General features: G+C 49.9%; 1 protein-coding gene across 2 annotated transcripts in view; it reads left to right on the top strand.

The window, feature by feature from the left end:
* Positions 1-711: 711 nt before the first annotated feature.
* AGO1 (protein argonaute-1) overlaps positions 712-21,109 on the top strand; it is a 46,855-nt gene continuing 26,457 nt past the window's right edge. The window contains exons 1-3 of one of the 2 annotated variants that reach the window (XM_089563994.1): positions 712-913; positions 8,077-8,130; positions 13,857-14,874. In XM_089563994.1, the coding sequence (XP_089420120.1) occupies positions 895-913; positions 8,077-8,130; positions 13,857-14,874 (1,091 nt within the window). In that variant the 5' untranslated portion in view covers positions 712-894. The remainder of the gene's footprint in view (positions 914-8,076; positions 8,131-13,856; positions 14,875-21,109) is intronic. The other variant, XM_089563995.1, reaches the window with a different exon arrangement.

Genomic DNA, 21,109 nt, shown 5'->3' with positions numbered 1-21,109 from the left:
CTCTAGGTAATAGTAAGAAACTCTATGCTTTATGGATCGCCCATGATAGCTAGAGCTACCAACATAGAGCTAATATACCAGAGTAGACGAGGCTCCATACTTGCTGCGTGTAGCGACGTCCTGTCGTCTGCTAGTGTCGTCAATGTCGTCCCATTGCGATGCAATGAACCTTATTTTTGAAACGTCTTTCCCGAAGACTTTGCTGGTCTCGTCATTCAGCTGGCAGCGCAACAGGTAGGCATTGTCATGTGAAAAGACGAGAACGACGAAAAGACGAAATGCTAAATGGGAAAACAAAACTGGAACTGAAGAACCGCGCTGAGGTCCGATTTCATGCACTGCTTAAGGCTGACTTCCGGGACAAGACCGCTTACTTCCGGTGGCTTCACTTTCGGCATGGAGGACTTTCGGGCTCCCGATGCGGCATTCAGCTCCTCTAGTGGAGATCAGTGGTTGTTACCCTCTAGGTAATGTAAGAAATGATGAAAATGATTGTAACTCTTGTTTGTAACAAGCGGACGCTTAAAAAAAAAAAAGCATCTTTTTGTTTGTACCATTCTTTAGGCAGCATTGATTCTTTAAAACATTGCGAACAAGCCTTATTTGGCCAGCATTTTTGAGCAGCTCTTTTATAACACTTTTCTTTGTGATGGTCTTTTTGTTTTGTTAATTTAGTTTTTGTTTTGAAACGCGAAGGGACCGAGCAACCCTAGCCAGTGCGCATGCCAGTGCGTCAAGCGCGCGGACGGACGATCGACGTCCGTGGCGCTTCGAACGGCCTTCCGTGACGTCGTTGGTACGGCCGCGACGGGCTTATTTTCCTCCTCTCCCGGCCATAGCCGCGGTTTGAAACATAAGCAGCAGGACTGTACCTGAGACCGGACGGAAGGGAGGATGTACCCTGTTGGCCAGCGTAAGTAACCTTCGCCTCGCTGATTCTTGCTTGTTTCTCTAGAGACCAGCGACACCGTCAGTGCGGCCGCGCTGAGCCCCCGACGGAAACGACGGCCCTCGGGGGTTAGGCCTACGTGCTGCTACTCCGCGTAGAGGCATCTCCGAGGCCTACGTCGGGGGCTGCAGCGTTGTCGCGCGCGCCCTGCGAGTCATTCATTGGGGGTGCGGGCCTCTTGTCCCCTGAGGCGATCCGCGCGTGGCCCTGTGCACTCAGCCGCACGTGACGCGCCTGCGATGGACCTCGCGCTGTGTGCCCACGCCGCTGGTTTCGACAGCGTCGATCGTTGGCTGGATCGACCACTCCTCGTGGAGCGGGTTGAAGCGTCGAGAAACGCGTAGGTGCGCACCACGGAACACGCAGGAGCCTCGTGTGGTCCGATGACTGGCGAAAAGGGGCGCGATTAAGTAGCCTAGCTGTGACACGCTGTTACTCATTCATTTGACCCGTTGTTTTGGGCCTTCGCGGAAAACCACTTGTTTTGTTGTGGTGGCCCTCGGTGAAGGCCTAGAGCAGCCTCATTAGTCCCTGCGAAGCTCCTGCGGCGTCTCCTGTGAAAACTGCGGCTGCTGCCCTCGGGCAGTTTCACCAGGCAGCCTCCACTTTTGGCAGCAGCCCTGTCAAGCCGCTTGCCATTTTTTTTTTTCGTTGGTTAGGCTTGGTGGCGCATCTAGTTCAGTGTTCCCAAACTTATGTGTGCATCAGCTGTCACGGAACCCTGTTGCTGAAAGTAGGGGAACTGTTCGCGCATCGCATTCATTGTGAATGGATGTGCTTCCGCAGTGCCCAGTGGACTTTTTGTTTCTCTACCATCTTGACCAACGCGGCGGTTATCGTAAACTAGGGGAGATCACCAAAGCACACGAGAAAAAGATGTTTACAGCAGCAGCACACTGTGCCGGATTTGAGAGCCCTGTATCAGTGGAGGGGTGAAAAACTTCCGTGAGGCCAGTACTAGGGTGCAGTGCTTAGCTTGGGCTGTACGATTTAGGGACATCAGAAGTGAACAAGGCTCGGACCTGATTTGGCCTCTTAAAAAATGTCGCTCATAGGCGATGGCAGCAGCAGCAGTCGGAGGTTAAAACTAAGACATGAAAAACTGTATCTAAGACTGCTCTTAATTGCATTCCAACTTTATGCTGCAATTGTATTCGTTTAGAAGTGGCAGTTAATTTTTACATCACTGCTTCGGGAGGGCTTATAGAGCTTGCCCCTGGACCAGTTGGTGTATCTTGAAATTATAACAAAGGGAGAGGTGCAAGTGGATACAAAATACTCGTATGCAAGAAAAGAGATGTTAGACACAGACGGGCTTTCAACTGGGCTCTCATTGCGGCGTACAGTTGCTGCTGAAAACATCCCATGCATGCGGGCTACTCGTCATTTCTGTCCGCTGGTAACCCCCTTACAATTTTGCTGTAAGGGAGGACACAACTTTGGTTGTGGAAATGTGGTTCAACATTAATTAGGACGACAGCAAAAGCAGTGCAGCGTTGGCATTCACAGGGTCAAGGCCTCTGATCAACAGGCAGAGTGATTGGCAGTACATATCTTCTTCTGTACGACTCTTTGCTGACGACTGCATCATTTGCCGGCCCATTAATTCTATAGATGATCACATCTCTCTCCAAACTGACCTGAACCTCATTTCAGATTGGTGTAGTAAATGGCAAATGATGCTCAACTCAGCTAAATGCAAGGTTCCGCAAGCGTACTAATTCTAATTTCTCGTACTCCATTGATGATATTGTAGTATCTTGGCCATCATTTTATAAGTATTTAGGTATTCACCTTACAAATAATCTTTCATCGGCCACACACATTCAATCCATCTGTGCCACAGCTTCAAGATCACTTGGGTACCTGCGCCGGAACTTGCGAAATGCCCCTAATAACGTGAGACAAATGGCTTACTTAACAATCGTGCCTCCTCAACTAGAATTTGCTTCACCTACGTGGTCCTCTTATCAAAACAACCTAATCAGCATGCTTGAATCCATACAAAATAGATCCGCTCGTTTCATCACACAAAAGTACAATCCCCATTCCAGCATCACTAAGATCAAACTTGATATCTCTCTCCAACCATTAGATATTCGTCGCTGCATCGCTCTTTCATGCTTACTTCATAAATGTCATCACAGCACCAGGCCATCTCCCTTGTTCCTCGAAGAGCCTGCACGCATTTCACGCCGCCTAGATAATCAGTATAGTGTTAAATGCATTTACGGAAGAACCCTAGCATTCAGTTCATCTGCACTTCCACGTGCCATTGTCCATTGGAGTGATCTTCCCAACTGTATCGCATCTATCTGCAACTGTCACGATATTGTGGGCGGCTAGATGTTTGATTGGCGCCGAAATTATAATTAATCGGGCCAACCTGCCCACCACTGCACTCTCCGTAAATTCGGAGGGGGAGGAGCGACAAACCTCTCCACCCCGCGTGCGGAAGATGAGGTTAGACTGCTGACCGGCGATAGGGGCCACGCCTGATTAGCCGTTGACCGGAGGCATAAGGCGTATAGGCAAGTTTCCTCAGCAACCCTTTTACTTGGGTAAGAACAAGAACAAACGGCTACAAAACAAACCAAGCAATATTGCGAAAATACACAGGCGCGACGCGAATAAACACAGGATCAGAACACAAGCAACTATTGACAATAAGAAGGAAAACAACAGGGCGAGAACTATACAACAAGGTTACACGATTAAAGCAATATACAAAAGAATAGGACGAGAACAGCGACAGAACAAAGAAAAGAGCAAAGCGAGTGGTGAGAATCGGTGGCTTAGCTGCGTAGTGGCAAGGTCCGGTCGCAGGGAGCGTCGGGCTGCGGAAGCGCGCGGTGCTGATGGGGGGGTGCGGATACGGGCGAACTTGGGCCACGGGTTACGCGTCTTCCACGCGTCTTTCGGGGCCGCCGTCGCCGCGCTCTACGCGTCAGACACCGCCTAGGCTCGCTTGCCGACCACTGCCCTGGGTGACCCTACACACGTCGGCACGCACCGAAATCTCTAAACCAACTAACTCGGTCGTGATTTTCCCGCCACCGTGTTCACGTGACAAACCAAAAAAACAAATAAAAGCAAACGAATCCTCTCGGCCCCGTGCACCAACGATTTACAGATGTTGAGAAGGGGGGAGAAGAAACATGAAGAAACTGAAGGGGATGCGAAGGAAAGGTATGGTCCTAACGAGGAGCGATGTTAACTCCCCAAGGTTGGGACGGGTGCTAGGGCATTCACCGGCCGCTTCCCGTCCCCCCCTCGCGAAAGCACTCGCTTCCCGGCGATAATCCTGAGGAGGGGGGCGGCGTAGTCTTGACCCCCCAGCGTCGCGAGGGGTCAACGCCTACGCGGGGGGAGGCAAAGTCGTCGCCGCTGCGTCGCGACATGCCCGCATACTACCGGCGCCGTGGCCAGCCGGGGCCAGTTTGGTCGGAGAAGAAAAAAGAAAGATAAAGCATGCGCGCACTTTGTGACACAACCCCCACGAAAAGAATGTTATTCTTAATAACATTTCAAAATCAAATGCACAAATGCCGTGCATGCACAAATGCGTCTTACCGAGGAAGGAAACACAGATAAAATACGCGCACTTCACTGTCAGGAGCGCGCACCAGTTCTTCGTCGCACAACGTTTCCCATGATGACTCGCACAGTCGCGCACTGCACACTTCATACAGTCACGTCACAGTCACTGCAGACTGTTCCACACTGCACTTGGAGTCGAAACAGTTCAACACTGCACACAACATACGCACATTTTGCGTTGCCCAGCATTCCCAAAACATAGGAAGACAAGCCACAAAGTATGACGGAAGGAAAAGGAATGTCTGCCCAGAAAGGGTGGAGCGTTGATCTCTCATGACCATCTAGGTTCCGGCAAAGATAATCAGTGCCGGCCTCGCGTCTCCCTTTACTACGGCGCTGAGTGGGACTTCACCGTACCTCTTGGTGCGGAACTTTCCGCCCAAAAACTTTCTCCCGCCTACTTCGACGCTGAGACCGTCGATGCGAGGGATCGTTCTAGCTTCGTACGAACTCTTCATCGCGGCGTGAAAACGGCTCTTGCCGTTTGAGCGTTTCACGAGTCCGGTAGGAGCCATGCAAATCACGTGCCCTATATTTTGCAGGCTGCTCTGAAGCACTGCAGGCTCTTCTTCCTCCCTTTCCTGATAGGCAGCCGTGGAAGACGGGCACCGCCCGACAGGGCTTACCTGCGAGCCCGCTTTTGTCGAGCTGCACATATCCCCAGTGCGGTAACCTGGTCTTTCGTGGGAATAGTCCCCTTGGCGGGTACCTAATGACTTTACGTCATTTGCTGGTTGTGCGCTTGGCTGTGCGGAAACGGCACTCTCGCAGCAACCGGCTCGCCCTACCCCCACGTAGACCTGTACTCCCACCTGTACCGCTGGCTCCTCGCAAAATGGTTCTTCCGTAAAAGCATGAAGCGGTTCAAGCCGCGCGGAAACTGCGGCATCATCGCGACCCGCTGGTTCCCCTACGGACCACAACTGTGCTCCATGCTCCCTGTCAGGCTCTACAGCCGACGAGTCCGAGCAATGCTCCTCGACTTCGACCGGTCCGTCGAGCTCTGCTTTTCTTTCCTCATCATCATGAGGGTCGGGGCGCTCCACAGCTCGCTGAACGGTCCGCCGCTCAGGAGCCGTGACATAGCCGGGATCTCTTTTCCCGAAAGTGTGCCCCAGTGTCCCGTCCTCCAGGTCAGGCGACACTGTTGCCTCCAATGTGACGTCTGAGGGCGGTGCCGGCATTCGGCTGAACAGCTCTTCCAGCGTGTTCGCTCCAGGCGTTTCCGAACTCCCCTCTACCCCGATTGCATGGCCGAGCTCACCACTTCGTCCTTTGACGGTACAAAGTTCACCCCCTTTGAACGTGAGCTCCCCATGCTCGGGAGGCGTCGGCAAACGCACCTGATCTGCTGCCGATGCCACTTCTGCTTCCGCCCTGCAGTCGCCTTGCCGGTAATCTCGTTCGCCGGCGTCAAGCACCTTCCGTGCTGCCTCACCTGCTACTTCACTTTCATTACAAGCAACATAAAGACCAGCGCTCCTGCTAAGCCTGCTCCCTACTCGGAGAGCCTCAAGCTCTTTCTGCAGCTCCAACATCCTGCGCGCCGAGCGCGCTTTGTCTAGCTCGTCCTCCTGACGACGGCGCTCATCCTCTTCGCGACGACGCTCGCGCCGTTTCGCGCGCTCGTTTCTGAGGAATTCCTGAAGGGCTACCCCCTCGAAGCCCAGCTGTCTCCCGAGAGCAATTATCTCCTCCAAATCTGCCATTGCGCCAAGGCTCTGGTTCTCAGTTCTCGCAATGCCTGAGATTATTGCCTGGATGCTATGCCTCGCGGTCAAGGCCAATCGTGGTCAGCAAGTCCTGTCCGCGGACGCCAATTGTCACGATATTGTGGGCGGCTAGATGTTTGATTGGCGCCGAAATTATAATTAATCGGGCCAACCTGCCCACCACTGCACTCTCCGTAAATTCGGAGGGGGAGGAGCGACAAACCTCTCCACCCCGCGTGCGGAAGATGAGGTTAGACTGCTGACCGGCGATAGGGGCCACGCCTGATTAGCCGTTGACCGGAGGCATGAGGCGTATAGGCAAGTTTCCTCAGCAACCCTTTTACTTGGGTAAGAACAAGAACAAACGGCTACAAAACAAACCAAGCAATATTGCGAAAATACACAGGCGCGACGCGAATAAACACAGGATCAGAACACAAGCAACTATTGACAATAAGAAGGAAAACAACAGGGCGAGAACTATACAACAAGGTTACACGATTAAAGCAATATACAAAAGAATAGGACGAGAACAGCGACAGAACAAAGAAAAGAGCAAAGCGAGTGGTGAGAATCGGTGGCTTAGCTGCGTAGTGGCAAGGTCCGGTCGCAGGGAGCGTCGGGCTGCGGAAGCGCGCGGTGCTGATGGGGGGGTGCGGATACGGGCGAACTTGGGCCACGGGTTACGCGTCTTCCACGCGTCTTTCGGGGCCGCCGTCGCCGCGCTCTACGCGTCAGACACCGCCTAGGCTCGCTTGCCGACCACTGCCCTGGGTAACCCTACACACGTTGGCACGCACCGAAATCTCTAAACCAACTAACTCGGTCGTGATTTTCCCTCCACCGTGTTCACGTGACAAACCAAAAAAACAAATAAAAGCAAACGAATCCTCTCGGCCCCGTGCACCAACGATTTACAGATGTTGAGAAGGGGGGAGAAGAAACATGAAGAAACTGAAGGGGATGCGAAGGAAAGGTATGGTCCTAACGAGGAGCGATGTTAACTTCCCAAGGTTGGGACGGGTGCTAGGGCATTCACCGGCCGCTTCCCGTCCCCCCCTCGCGAAAGCACTCGCTTCCCGGAGATAATCCTGAGGAGGGGGGCGGCGTAGTCTTGACCCCCCAGCGTCGCGAGGGGTCAACGCCTACGCGGGGGGAGGCAAAGTCGTCGCCGCTGCGTCGCGACATGCCCGCATACTACCGGCGCCGTGGCCAGCCGGGGCCAGTTTGGTCGGAGAAGAAAAAAGAAAGATAAGGCATGCGCGCACTTTGTGACAGCAACCAGCAATCATTACAAGACCAGCTGCACAAGCATTTTCTTTAATGACATTGTGTCCTGTTACAGGTTGTTCTGTCTCGTAAGTTCTTTTCTTCCCATTGGTAATGTATTAAGTGTTGGTTTCTTGTGCCATTTCAACCATTCATATTTTTATTATGGCTACTGCTTTTTCTTTAGATGCGTATTGGGCACATGTGATGCATTCTTGCTACTATTTTAATTTTTTTGTTGCTCGTGGTACTAATTTAATTACGTTTTGCCCTGTATATTTATAATTGTTTTTACTTTTTGCGCGTTGTATGTAACTGATTGTTCCTATTGTGCTTAGACTGTTGTTTTTGCCCCCCTTACTGAATGCCCTTCTGGGCCCTGTAAGGTATTGTGAATAAATTAAATAAACACCGAGCACAGCAAGTGTCCAATAGAGTTTTCACGTGACGTCACGCATGCCATCTTTGTGAGTGCTGTGGCTAGCTGCCACCACACTGTATGTGGATGGATTAACAATGTGCCGAGGCTTTCGCTGTGCTTTCCAGGCCAAAAGATGGCCTCTGTGACATGGGTGAAGACTGTGCGTAGGAGGAAACCAGGTATGGACAGCTTGCTCAGCAAGAGCTCGGGGTCTCTCTCTCAGGTTGAGAGCAGCAGGCTGCAGTGTGGTGGACTTTTTTGCCAAAACTGACTTTGAGTGTTGGTCGGGTGTTTTGTTTGAAAGTATGTCTGTAATATTGTGCCGAAAGCGTAAGTGAACAAGGAAGAAGGCCCTTCAGCCGTGCCAGTTGAGTGCTGCCACATGGGCGGCTCCGATGGCCGTTAAGTCAACGGAGCACCACTGAACTCGAAGAGCTTTCGTGGTCCTTCGAGCGGTGCCTGCATGCATTCTCAAGTGCAGAACACTCGCAGTAGCACTCCGGGGAATAAAATCGGAGCAGTGTCTGTGAAAAGTTAGGAGCGTCAATATATAGAGTTTATTTTGCAGAGAAGCAAAGAGGTTCAAAGCACTGCAGGGGGCTAGCACCATTGTTGCCAGTGGTACAGAAACAACCCAAACACCATCTTCCTCAGAAGTTCTGAATTGTGCTGCAACTTGTCCAAGGTGGTGAATAAAATTTCGAGTGATTAATATTACCATAACAGATCAGGGTTTTGTTTCCAACATTTTCAGGTTAACCCTTTCAGGTGCCATTTTTTGCTTTGACTGAAATCAATTAATTTTTCACCTAAGTAGTATATTCAGGCCTCAAGAAAGGGAATTTCTTAGTTTTCGAGCGTGAAAGACCAGCAGGTCAGTGCTTACAATGATGTGGAGAATTCCGTACAAAGTCCATAACATAAGAGTAGCGCAAAACCAGGACGACGGACACAAGGGGAGAGAACACACACCAACAACACAGGCGCTAACTTCCGACTGACGAAGAAAACCAACCAAGTGAACGGAACCTGAGCAAAAGTAGCGCATGCGCTGACCTAAGAGAAAAAATCAAAAGAAAAAAAAAATCAAAGAAAAAAAAAGTGCGATAAAATGCGATAAAAAATGTGAGATCACGGATGTTTTGAACCCAAGAAGGCCAGCTCTCGCTTAGACAAGGAAATGGACGGAGTACTAACGCAGTTATCTTGTAAGGCAGCGATCTGTGCAGCTTCCACAATTTCGCGAGTTAGCTTATCTCTACTCTTAGCAACGACTGAGCATTTGTCCAAAAAAGGCACGCACTTGCAATCTTTGCAGTGCAAAGCTAGATTGCTGCCGGTATAAGTCTTCATGTTGTTATTGTGCTCTCGGAGCCTATCGTTCAGGCACCTACCGGATTGCCCAACATACTGCTTGCCTCAGGAGAGCGGAATGTTGTACACAATGCCCTCAGTACATTTAACAAATCTTTTCCTGTGGCGGATGGTACACTGCTGCTTTTGGGAGCGGTGTGCGGAGGGCACGGACCTTTTGCATAAACACACTGAGCTTTTCTGGAGCTGAAAACACGACGCGAACGTTTGCCTTTTTCCCTATTTTCTTGAGATTGTGCGCGAGACAATGGACGTAAGGAATGACAGCCACCTTGCCTCTCTTTTCTTCTGTAGTGTTAGGTTCTTTCCGGAGCTTCTTTTTCAGGAGGTTTTCGGCGACTGAACCCACGAAATCTTTAGGGTACCCTGCTTCGAGGAACCTCGCGAGTTGTTCATGAAAGCTAGATGTGGATTGATGGGAGCATGACTTTTCAAAGGCGTTTTCCATGCAGAGGTTAATAATGCCTCGTTTCACGAGTTTAGAATGAGCTGATGTGTAAGGTAGAAGCGGTTTGTTGGCGCGAGGTGAATAGCACCAGCAAACGTGGTTGTCCATGAATTTAGGCCGAATGTCGAGAAACCTTATCTCTGAGTCAGTAGGCATTTCGCTAGTCAATAGTAGCGGGTGAAAACACCCTTGTACAATGGTCAAAATGTCTGAAGTAACGGCCTCGAGGTTCGAAGGATGATTTTCTTTTCCTTGTTAACTGCACACCTTCGAACCTCGAGGCCGTTACTTCAGACATTTTGACCATTGTACAAGGGTGTTTTCACCCGCTACTATTGACTAGCGAAATGCCTACTGACTCAGAGATAAGGTTTCTCGATATTCAGCCTAAATTCATGGACAACCACGTTTGCTGGTGCTATTCACCTCGCGCCAACAAACCGCTTCTACCTTACACATCAGCTCATTCTAAACTCGTGAAACGAGGCATTATTAACCTCTGCATGGAAAACGCCTTTGAAAAGTCATGCTCCCATCAATCCACATCTAGCTTTCATGAACAACTCGCGAGGTTCCTCGAAGCAGGGTACCCTAAAGATTTCGTGGGTTCAGTCGCCGAAAACCTCCTGAAAAAGAAGCTCCGGAAAGAACCTAACACTACAGAAGAAAAGAGAGGCAAGGTGGCTGTCATTCCTTACGTCCATTGTCTCGCGCACAATCTCAAGAAAATAGGGAAAAAGGCAAACGTTCGCGTCGTGTTTTCAGCTCCAGAAAAGCTCAGTGTGTTTATGCAAAAGGTCCGTGCCCTCCGCACACCGCTCCCAAAAGCAGCAGTGTACCATCCGCCACAGGAAAAGATTTGTTAAATGTACTGAGGGCATTGTGTACAACATTCCGCTCTCCTGAGGCAAGCAGTATGTTGGGCAATCCGGTAGGTGCCTGAACGATAGGCTCCGAGAGCACAATAACAACATGAAGACTTATACCGGCAGCAATCTAGCTTTGCACTGCAAAGATTGCAAGTGCGTGCCTTTTTTGGACAAATGCTCAGTCGTTGCTAAGAGTAGAGATAAGCTAACTCGCGAAATTGTGGAAGCTGCACAGATTGCTGCCTTACAAGATAACTGCGTTAGTACTCCGTCCATTTCCTTGTCTAAGCGAGAGCTGGCCTTCTTGGGTTCAAAACATCCGTGATCTCACATTTTTTATCGCATTTTATCGCACCTTTTTTTCTTTGATTTTTTTTCTTTTGATTTTTTCTCTTAGGTCAGCGCATGCGCTACTTTTGCTCAGGTTCCGTTCACTTGGTTGGGTTTGGTTTTCTTCGTCAATCGGAAGGTAGCGCCTGTGTTGTTGGTGTGTGTTCTCTCCCCTTGTGTCCGTCGTCCTGGTTTTGCGCTACTCTTATGTTATGGATCAATACCGACTTGCCCAAATTTCCACCCTGGTGAACCGTACAAAGTGTCAGTATTATTAGAAATAGTAACATAGAAATGTTCTCGTGTGTCAGGTAAACATCTTAGGGATCGTGGAATAACTTCGTGTTTCGAAGATGCACATTACGCTCGAAATTGAGCAAAAATCATCGATGTTTTCACTCGCGGCAAAATCCGTCTGCACAAAAACAGCAGACAAAGTGCTACCAAGCTCACTTTCATGTGAAATATTGCTTACTGTGTTCGCTACATGGCACAAAAAAGCAACTTATTTGCAACAAGAAGGGTGCTCAATTTGACTGAAATAAGGAAATCACTGTTAAGTGCTCCAGTTTCTCAGAAAAAGCTGTAAGCTTGCCGCTTACACAGTTGTGTACAAAGCACCTGAAAGGGTTAAGGTGCTAAATTATTGGTGCTGATGGTGGCATCTCCCGGCAGAGTTTGCCATCTAGCAGTGGCGCAGGTGTGTTCATCCAGGCTGTTGGCTTTGTAGAAAGGTCCATTTTTAAGGCAGCACATTGCAGGATTTCGGAATACTACTTGCCAATGAAGCTGTTCCCTTGGAGAAGGGAGCAGCATGGCTGTAAGGAACTGCAAGATGCTATTCTGTTGTTCCTTTACAAACATAATTGTCTAAATACTCTTGTTTTGTCTTAAAGCTGCACTGGAGAGGAATCTGAACTCGTCTTTTTGCCACGCGAACTCTATCCACACATTCCGAGCATTCTTAGAAACTTCGACTTATTGCCCGTGTGACTGATTTCCCTAATTAAATCGAATTAACGTCTGGCTCCCGCCTTTTTTTTTAATTCCCTGCATACGGCGGGAGGAGTCGACCAATGCATGGAGTGCCTTTCAGGCAGTCATGTGGTGACTTTGCTATTGCTTTTATTTTCTTTCTTTTAGGTTTCCGTGAATAAATGAGTCTAGTCAGAGACTACATAGCTGCAAATTAGGCTCACGGAAGTAAAAATACGCGTGGACTCTTTGCTTTCGCCGACCACTACGTATCACTCCGCCGACAGCAGAGCGGCAAGCCATCACGTGACTGGTTGAGAGGTAAAAAAAAGAAGGCTGGAGGCCGATGTTAATCCAATTTAAATTAGGGAAATCGGCCGCACAGGGCAGTAATTACAAGTTTCCAAGAACACTCGGAACATGTAGATCGAGTTCTAGCGGTAAAAAAAAGTTCAGATTCCTCTTTAGTGCACTTTTATAAGCTATTCATCTTTATGGTCAGTGAGTGGAGAAAAAATAAAAGTGCTCTGATCAGTTTCTTGAGGTGAAGTTTGTGGCTAATGAATATTTATGAATAGGTTGTGTTGCCCTCGTACTTTAAGTTCGATGCTTAACAGGTCTTGGAAAGGGTAGTCTCAGTTTCCTGGCATAATTCTAATTAAAGAATCTGAGGATATTTTTCTGCCCATTTCTGCCGTAGTGCATGGGGTGTTTATATTCTGAAAAATAAATGTCTCTCTGTTTGCTTTTGAAGCTACATGGTATACAAGCTACATGATACAAGCTTTTTATTGTGGTTGTAAAATGCATTAACTTTTTTTGTGGTGTTTTCATTGCTAACCTGGGGTGATGAGTAAACATTCGGTTTGAAATCAAATGTAAACGTGCTTGATCACGACTATCATTAAAACATAATTATATAATCTTGTGTGGTGCTGGTCGATAACATTAAATGCTATCGTTAATAATTTTCTTGGCATTAAATCTTTTAGTGTGGCAGGGCATTGCGCCTCTACAAAACGTTTGTTGCGGTTTATGGTTTATGGGGGTCTAACGTCCCAAAGCAACTGAGGCCATGAGGGACGCCGTATTGAAGGGCTCCACAAATTTCGACCACCTGGGGTTCTTTAACGTGCACTGACATTGCACAGCACACAGGCCTCTAGAACTTGGATGTGCTTCTATACTTCATCTCACAAGTTGTTTGCAGCACTAGGAAAGGTAGAGGGGGACGCGTGGAGCAGTGCTGTGCAGTCTTGCAAGGGCTTGAATTGCTTCTTCTGTGCACTTGGCCATTGTCAGGGCTGTGGCTTGTGGGAGAGAGATGCAGACTGCTGCCTGGCCGTCAGCAGAATGTGGGACACACATCTTCCCCCGAGGAAGGGCACTCACAGCAGAGGTTGTGTGGTGCAGTGTTGCCACTGAACAGAGGCGCAGTAGTGGAGGGAAGCATGTGTGGAGCACTTTGCGTTTGCCTCTAGTGCTAGCGGTATGCCAGGCATGCCTTACTGTGCCCGTGGCCTAGCAGCTGCTGTCTTGCGTTGCTAGCTTGCTGCCGGGCACCCTGTGTGAAGTTGGGCTACACTGTACTTGATGGAACAGCACTGGTGGTTGTGCTTCATCCCGGGGGCACAGCTGAGTCAGCTTTGCAGTGCCTGCCAAGGGCCCCAGCTGGCCTGCAACTGCAGTGTGACGCGCATGCAGTGTTGTGCGGAGCTGGTTGACTGTTGCGGGCTTGAGCCAACTGCTCCTGGCCTGGCCCCTGGGTGTGGGTGGTTTGCATTGATTTGTATTGGGTTGAGTGCTTCGCTGTTGTGTGCCGTCAGTATTTCACTCGATTAGTCTGATAGCGATTGTGTGGTGGTTGATGAGTCGGCAGCCTGGGAATGGCCGTGTGTGCACATTGCAGCCCCTGGGCCTCCTGGCGGAGGCGGACCGGGTGGACCGGGCGGAGCGCCGCGGCCCCCACCCCCTGGGGCCCCGCCCCCTCCGCTGGGTGGGCCCACCCCCTCCCTGGGGCCCCCAGCCCCGCCCCTGGTGGGGGGCCCCCCGGCCGCGGGCGGGACCCTGGTCGCGGGGGGGGGCCCCCCAGAGCTGGCCGTGGCGGTGCTGCCCCAGTTCTCGTGCCCGCGGCGGCCCAACCTGGGCAGTGAGGGGCGGCCCATCCTGCTGCGGGCCAACCACTTCCAGATCTCCATGCCGCGGGGCTTCCTGCACCACTATGACGTGACCATCACGCCGGACAAGTGCCCGCGCAAGGTCAACCGGGAGATCATCGAGACCATGGTGCAGTCCTACTCCAAGATCTTTGGCAGCCAGAAGCCCGTGTTTGACGGCCGCAAGAACATGTACACGCGGGACGACCTGCCCATCGGCAAGGAGAAGGCCGAGCTGGAGGTGACCCTGCCGGGCGAGGGCAAGGACCGGGTGTTCCGGGTGGCCATCAAGTGGGTGGCCCAGGTGAGCCTGTACGCCCTCGAGGAGGTGCTCGAGGGCCGCTCGCGCCACATCCCCATGGACGCGGTGCAAGCCCTGGACGTGGTGATGCGCCACCTGCCCTCCATGACGTACACGCCCGTGGGCCGCTCCTTCTTCTCCTCCCCCGACGGCTACTTCCACCCCCTGGGGGGCGGCCGGGAGGTCTGGTTTGGCTTCCACCAGAGCGTGCGTCCCAGCCAGTGGAAGATGATGCTCAACATCGACGTGTCCGCCACCGCCTTCTACAAGGCCCAGCCAGTGATCGAGTTCATGTGCGAGGTGCTGGAGCTGCGGGACGTCAACGAGCAGCGCAAGCCTCTCACTGACTCGCAGCGGGTCAAGTTCACCAAGGAGATCAAGGGCCTCAAGATTGAGATCACCCACTGCGGCAGCATGCGCCGCAAGTACCGCGTCTGCAACGTCACCCGCCGGCCTGCCCAGCTCCAATCGTGAGTGTCCATGGTTGGCCGATCAAAGTGAGACGAAATGGTGGCAGGCAGAGAGCATTGTGGGAAGAAACGGGAATGGATGATATCACAGGGCATGTAGCAAGAAAGAGTGAGGGGTGGGATTAGCAAGTTTGCGGGGGAAACAAGGTGGCTGCTGCTGGCACCACCTTAATTTAAACTTCAGGGCACCAGAAAAAATGTTCAAGTTATCTGAAATTCAGATTATCGAATGACCCCAGAAAGAATGGGCATCGTGGCACATTTGTTTGGTGGAAATTATGCAGTGGTCGATGCCTGCTTTTGAGATGAGAACAGCCTAACGACGACTGTAAAAGCTAATTGATTCTAACTTTAAGGGACCCATAGAAATCTTCTAATTGGTGTACAAACGAGCAGGTAATACGATGTTTCTTAGTGCGCTAACACTTGCAGTGGCCATTCCCCGCATTTGGTCGTTGTCTGTTGCTCTGTTCTGAAGCTGGTTTTGTGACAGGCTGGTCACCGGCCGATCGTGAGTGGCGCATCGTTTGAGTGTGTGCCAGTGTGCCAGGAGTGATAGCAAGAACGGATGGCAACTGTTTGTATTGCGATGATGGGTTAAGGCCCATGTATGCGGAATTGGTCATTCTTTACACTCAGAGATCCCGGGGAGTCTGCTATCACTCCTGCACAAGACTCCCAGGGATCTATGATTAGAGAGAACAAGCAGTTGTGTATATGTGGACATTAACCCATTATATCGCTATCCAAACAGCTGCCATCCGTGAACGCTGGAACTGAATACCGGAACCAAAGTGGGAACCGAACTGATAGCGCACCTAATTCTCATTTGGCCTAACTGTGCAAATCGACCATCACTGTTTCCTAAATTTCATCATCATCATCAGCCTGACTACACCCACTGCAGGGCAAAGGCCTCTCCCATGTCTCTCCCATTAACCCTGTCCTTCGCCAGCCGCAGCCACTGTATTCCCGCAAATTTCTTAATCTCATCCGCCCACCTAATTTTCTGCCGCCTGCTGCTACGTTTGCCTTCTCTTGGAATCCACTCCTCCCAAAAATTCCTCCCCAAAAATGCCCTACGAGGGCGTGAGAATGAGTTGCTCGTTAACCGTTTCCTTACCATGCCCATTGAGCATCGTTATCCCGCTGACAGCTACTTCACACACCGCTTCCGGAATCTTCCGCTTTGCTTACGGCCACGCTGTTAATCCGGCTTCCATTCGATGAACCGAAGTTTCGTTTTTAGTTCTTTCTTCCCGCGAAGCAACACTTTTTTAATGCGCTGTGAAGACGTGGTGCTGTGCTCATTGCCCATCGTGTTGCCCTCTAACAACGGCTTAGCCGCTCGACTTCAGAGCCTTCTGCGTTCCTTATGGGCAGGCTGCTTTGTCTGGCTTGTAATCGGACAACTCGAGCTTTATTTTTGATGTTTTTTTTTCTTGCAAGGCGGCATCTTTTTAATGCGCTCTGAAGGCACGGTAGCATGAAAGTCGCTTGGCAGCCTCAGCATGTGCACTGCGCGCTCCAAAAACATTGCAAATCTGTCTGTGATTGATGAATGGCAGTTTACCAATATCCCTCAAGAGAAAAGCATACAACAGTTGTATCTTACCGGTGCTCACCTATGGGGCAGAAATGTGGAGGCTAACAAAGAGGGTTCAGCTTAAGTTAAGGACAACGCAGCCAGCTATGGAAAGAAAAGTGATAGCTGTAGCGTTAAGAGATCGGAAGAGGGCGGAGTGGGTGAGGGAACAGACGCTGGTTAATGACATCCTTCTCCAAATCAAGAGGAAGAAATGGGCTTGGGCAGGGCATGTAATTCGAAGGCAAGATAACCGATGGTCCTTAAGGGTAACGGAGTGGATTCCAAGAGACGGCAAACGTAGCAGGGGGCGGCAGAAAGTTAGGTGGGCGGATGAGATGAAGAAATTTGCGGGAATATGGTGGCCGCGGCTGGCGAAGGGCAAGGTTGATTGGAGAGACATGGGAGAGGCCTCTGCCCTGCAGTGGTGTAGTGAGGCTGATGATGATGATTTTATCGACAACACAAGCAGCGGCGAGTATGAAGAGCCTGCCTTTTCATGGGGTTCAGTTCTGGTACCAGCCTCAGGCGGCCATACCCCAGTGGCCAATCATACGTTTTTCCAGTTATCGTTTCATAGCATGAATACTTTTCAAGATGAAACTTTGATTTTTTTTCGCAACTATTGGCCAACAGAATATCAGACATTTTGCATATTTCAGAACATTTCTCATTTTTTAGATACAAGCGTATCTTTATAAGTTTTGTTCAGTTTTTCATAAAATGTCGTTTTTGACAATTTTCTCTCGCAACGCACAATACTTTATTCAAGCATATACGTAAAATAATTTATTTAGTTTAGTTTTTGTGTATTGGAACGTGCAAAAAAATGGTTATTTTCCCCATGGTAAGGAGAGTTAAGATACACGTGTATATAGAAGGGCATTGAGAAGGCACGTTTTCTTGACCAAAGCAGGAGACACCGCACGAGAATTGGCAGATATCCTCTGCTTATTCCGGAGGAATGTTTCTTTAGCTGGTGGTCTTAAATTTATTTCAATGCTTGTTATTGATGACGCGGCTTAATTTGAGGGTATGTTCTAAAACCAACTTTTAGAAACAAGAAGCGGAAACATGGGTACTGACCAGGCATTTATACAGCATCATCTATCAATCACAGTACACTCTAGTGATGGGCGACTTCAGTGCAAAGGTAGGCAGGAAGCAGGGTGGAGACCAGGCGGTAGACGACTGTGACATAGTAGGGTAAGAGTGCAGGCTAGTTGGTGATCCATTACAAATAAATAACAGCGCAAACCAGGTAGACACACGACGAAGAACGAGGACACACAAGCGCTAAACTTCCAACTGACGTTTAATGGGAGAGAATTATGTTTAAATACTAATTTCTAAACGACAAAAAGAGAATATCTTTGCTTGTCACTTCTTCAAGAAGACCAACTTTGCATCTGACAAGGCGGTTGAAGGCGCGCTGACGCTTGCAGCCCGGCTATCTCAGCAGCCTTCTTGATTTTCCGCACTATCTGGTCCGAGTGCCATGCCGATTACCGAACAGCTGGCCAAGTCCGGAGTGCACTGCTCTTCTTTCCCTGTAGTTCGGTCTTTGATGACGCATTTTTGCCGGTGCAACGCCAGATTGCCTGTCTTGAATGCCCTGTACCGATGTTCTTTCAGCCCCTCATTCAGGCAACAACCCGTCTGGGCGACGTAAACCTTGCCGCATGAAAGGGGAATGGAGTAGTACAGCACACCCTTAAAAACGTCGGTTGGAAGACGGCGCTTGTGTGTCCTCGTTCTTCGTCGCGTGTCTCACTGGTTTGCACTGGTATTTATATGTAACTATGGCATAAGCTCCATGAATAGGAGGGGGGAGTTGTTAGTAGAGTTTGCGGAGAGAAGTAATTTACGGATAGTGAATACCTTCTTCCGCAAACGAGAGGACAGAAAATGGACATGGAAGAGCTCCAATGGTGAGAGTAAAAATGATTTAATACTGGTGCCCACCGAGGCATCATGGAGGATGTGGAGGTCCTCGGAAAGGTCCGTTATAGCGACCTCAGAATGGTAAGGTCTCAAATTAGCTTGGATTTGAAGAGGGAACAGAGGAAACTAGTGAAGCAGAAGGCTATTAACGAGTTAGCATTAAGAGGGAAGGTAGAGGAATTCAGAATGTCGCTGCAGAACAGGTTTTCCACTTTAACTGAAGATGGTGACCATAGTGTTGAAACAATGAACGATAATCTCACAGCTATCGTTATGGAGTGCACCGTAGAAGTAGGCGGTACGATGGTTTGACAGGATACCGGGAAGCTATCTTTGGAAACTCGTAAAGATCTGATTAAGAAACACCAGAGAGTCAATGTGTCTAACCCAGTAAATAAAAGAGAACTGACTGAGCAACCAGAGTTAATAAATACACTAAACCCTCATTAACTCGAAGTTGTAAAATCTGGGACAAAATTTCGAGATAAGCGGAGTTTCGAGTTAAGCAAAATGCCGAAAATCTCAGTGCCCGAGTCACTGAAAGAGCCAGTAACAACCAGTACTGCTAACAAACGCTCCACTGCACAATGGGAGCTTCTGTGATGAATGCAAAAGAATTTGCAAGAAAAACTGAGTTTTATTATTTTAGGAAGAACTGGGTGACGTTTGCCTTCTTGACGTTCACATTTGGGCCAAGAAAAGAGTCTTTGAGCTGCTGAACGCATCGCAAAAGCCGTTGGTCGCCGCCGCTGCACTCAACTTTCTTGTGGGGCACGCGTAACAAGTTTCTTGTCTCTGCAGTCGTGGGGCTTCCCGAGACTCTTCGTCGGCAATGTGATCATCTCTGTCGTTCACTGCCATTTCCACGATATCAGTGTCGGATGGCATCCTGGTAATGGGCACATCTAGCTCGTATAGAGTGTGCTCTTCCAAAGACCTCGCCATCTTTGGCATCGCTGGTGCAGTCAGTTGCCTTGCGAACTTCGTCACAAAGTTCGTCACCACCACTGAACTCATCAGTGTCCGGTTCGAGTGATTCCTTGTCCAGAGAAAATCCTGCGTGCGTGAAACAGTTCGCAATTGTCAGGGGACGGACTTGTCGCCAGGCTTCAGGGATGAGGTGGACTGCAGCCAGCAAATCTTATCTCATACTTCTTGCCACTCGTGTAAGAACACAAGATTCGGTGCAGCAGGCTCTTCCTGTAAAACTTTCAAGCACCCTCACTGACTCCTTGGTCCATCAGCTGGAGTACTGACGACATATTAGCCGGCAGGAACTCCAGCGCAACTGCCCCCAAGTTGTCAATTTTCGCCTGGCTGGAACGGTTCTCCACAATGAACAACTCTTTCTGACTGTCCTTCGCCATTTTGTGGTCAAGCGCGCATACGTATTCTTCAAAAAGCGCTGCAGTCATCCACGCCGTTTTATTGGCGTGGTAAGTCAAATCTCTCGGGAGCAGTGCATTTCTTAAGCACCTCGGGTTGAGTGACTTGCCGATAACAAGCAGCGGCAGCTTTTCATCACCGGTGGAGTTGGATCCGAAAAGTATTGTCACTTACTCCTTGCATTGCTTAGCGCCTGAGCACGCTTCTCCCTTTGGGCTAGGCAGCATCTTATAGAAGACAGCTGCTGCTTCGAGGTTGAAAATGTCCTTGTCCGCGTAGTAAGCCTTTTGCAGCTCGGTGAGGTGGTGGTTGCGTCAGGTGTCTGCAGCTCCTTCATTGATGGCCCCGCTGTTGCCGTGGATAGGCTTCGAGGCCACGTTATTTTGCTTCTTATATCGTTCAAACCAGCCATTGCTGCAGCTGAAATCTGTGTGGCCCATCTGCAGTGCCAGAGCCTTCTCCATCATCATTTGGGTTGTCACGGGAAAGTTGCTGCCTTGACATGCTGCTTTGACGTCCGGCAATTGCCAAAGCCTGAATCCACTTCCGCTTGCTGGAGAAGCTTTGCTTGAAGCCATCCAACACCTTCTGCCTGTTCTTTAGCACTGCCGAGACCGTCGACAAAGGAATGCCGAATTCTTTGGTGATGCTTGTCTTGTACCTTACTGCCTTGGGCACTTCCTTGATTAAGGCGACTTTTTTTTCTCCAGCGTCAGGGTTTTGCACTGCTTGGGGCGGGACATCTTTGTCGCCCGTTGCGCACACCACACACACAACAAAATCAAAGCCAATGCGTTGTGCGCATAGCTTGACAAAACAGAACCACACAGTCGTCCAGAGTGCTCTTCCTAGTGCACACATGCGAAGGGCAGCATACTGGACTGACCGCCCAATAAGACCCATTAGCCTTCGCACGCAAGCGGTGTGCGCATGACTTGTCCCAGAGTGGCTTAACGCGGCTGATGGTAAACCGCTGCGTGCACGGAAATTTAGTATTCGCCCTTCGATTGTGACCCTGTTCGGCACTTAGCAGGAACCAAGCGCTCGCTCGGAGCCCGTTTCACCTTTCGGTGTTGGCCTTTTCCTTCTGCCCTCCCAGTCAAAATTTTGAGATATCCATACTACGCCCGAAAAATGCTTCGAGATAAATGGGAGCAAATGCATAGCACCTGTGGGAGGTGGAGGCATGGCATAGAAAACTTCCGACTTAACCGGTATTAGCTGACATAAGGAAGTTTTAATGTGCAGAAAATCGAGCATTCTCTAAAGAATGGAGATAGCCTAAAAACGGTGAAAAGAAAACTAGGCATAGGAAAAAAC

Source organism: Amblyomma mixtum, chromosome 10, assembly GCF_055824585.1.
Source record: "Amblyomma mixtum isolate Tamu chromosome 10, ASM5582458v1, whole genome shotgun sequence".
NCBI classification, from domain to species: domain Eukaryota; kingdom Metazoa; phylum Arthropoda; class Arachnida; order Ixodida; family Ixodidae; genus Amblyomma; species Amblyomma mixtum.
Note: the sequence above shows the minus strand (reverse complement) of the source record. Positions and strands in the feature narration are given on the sequence as shown.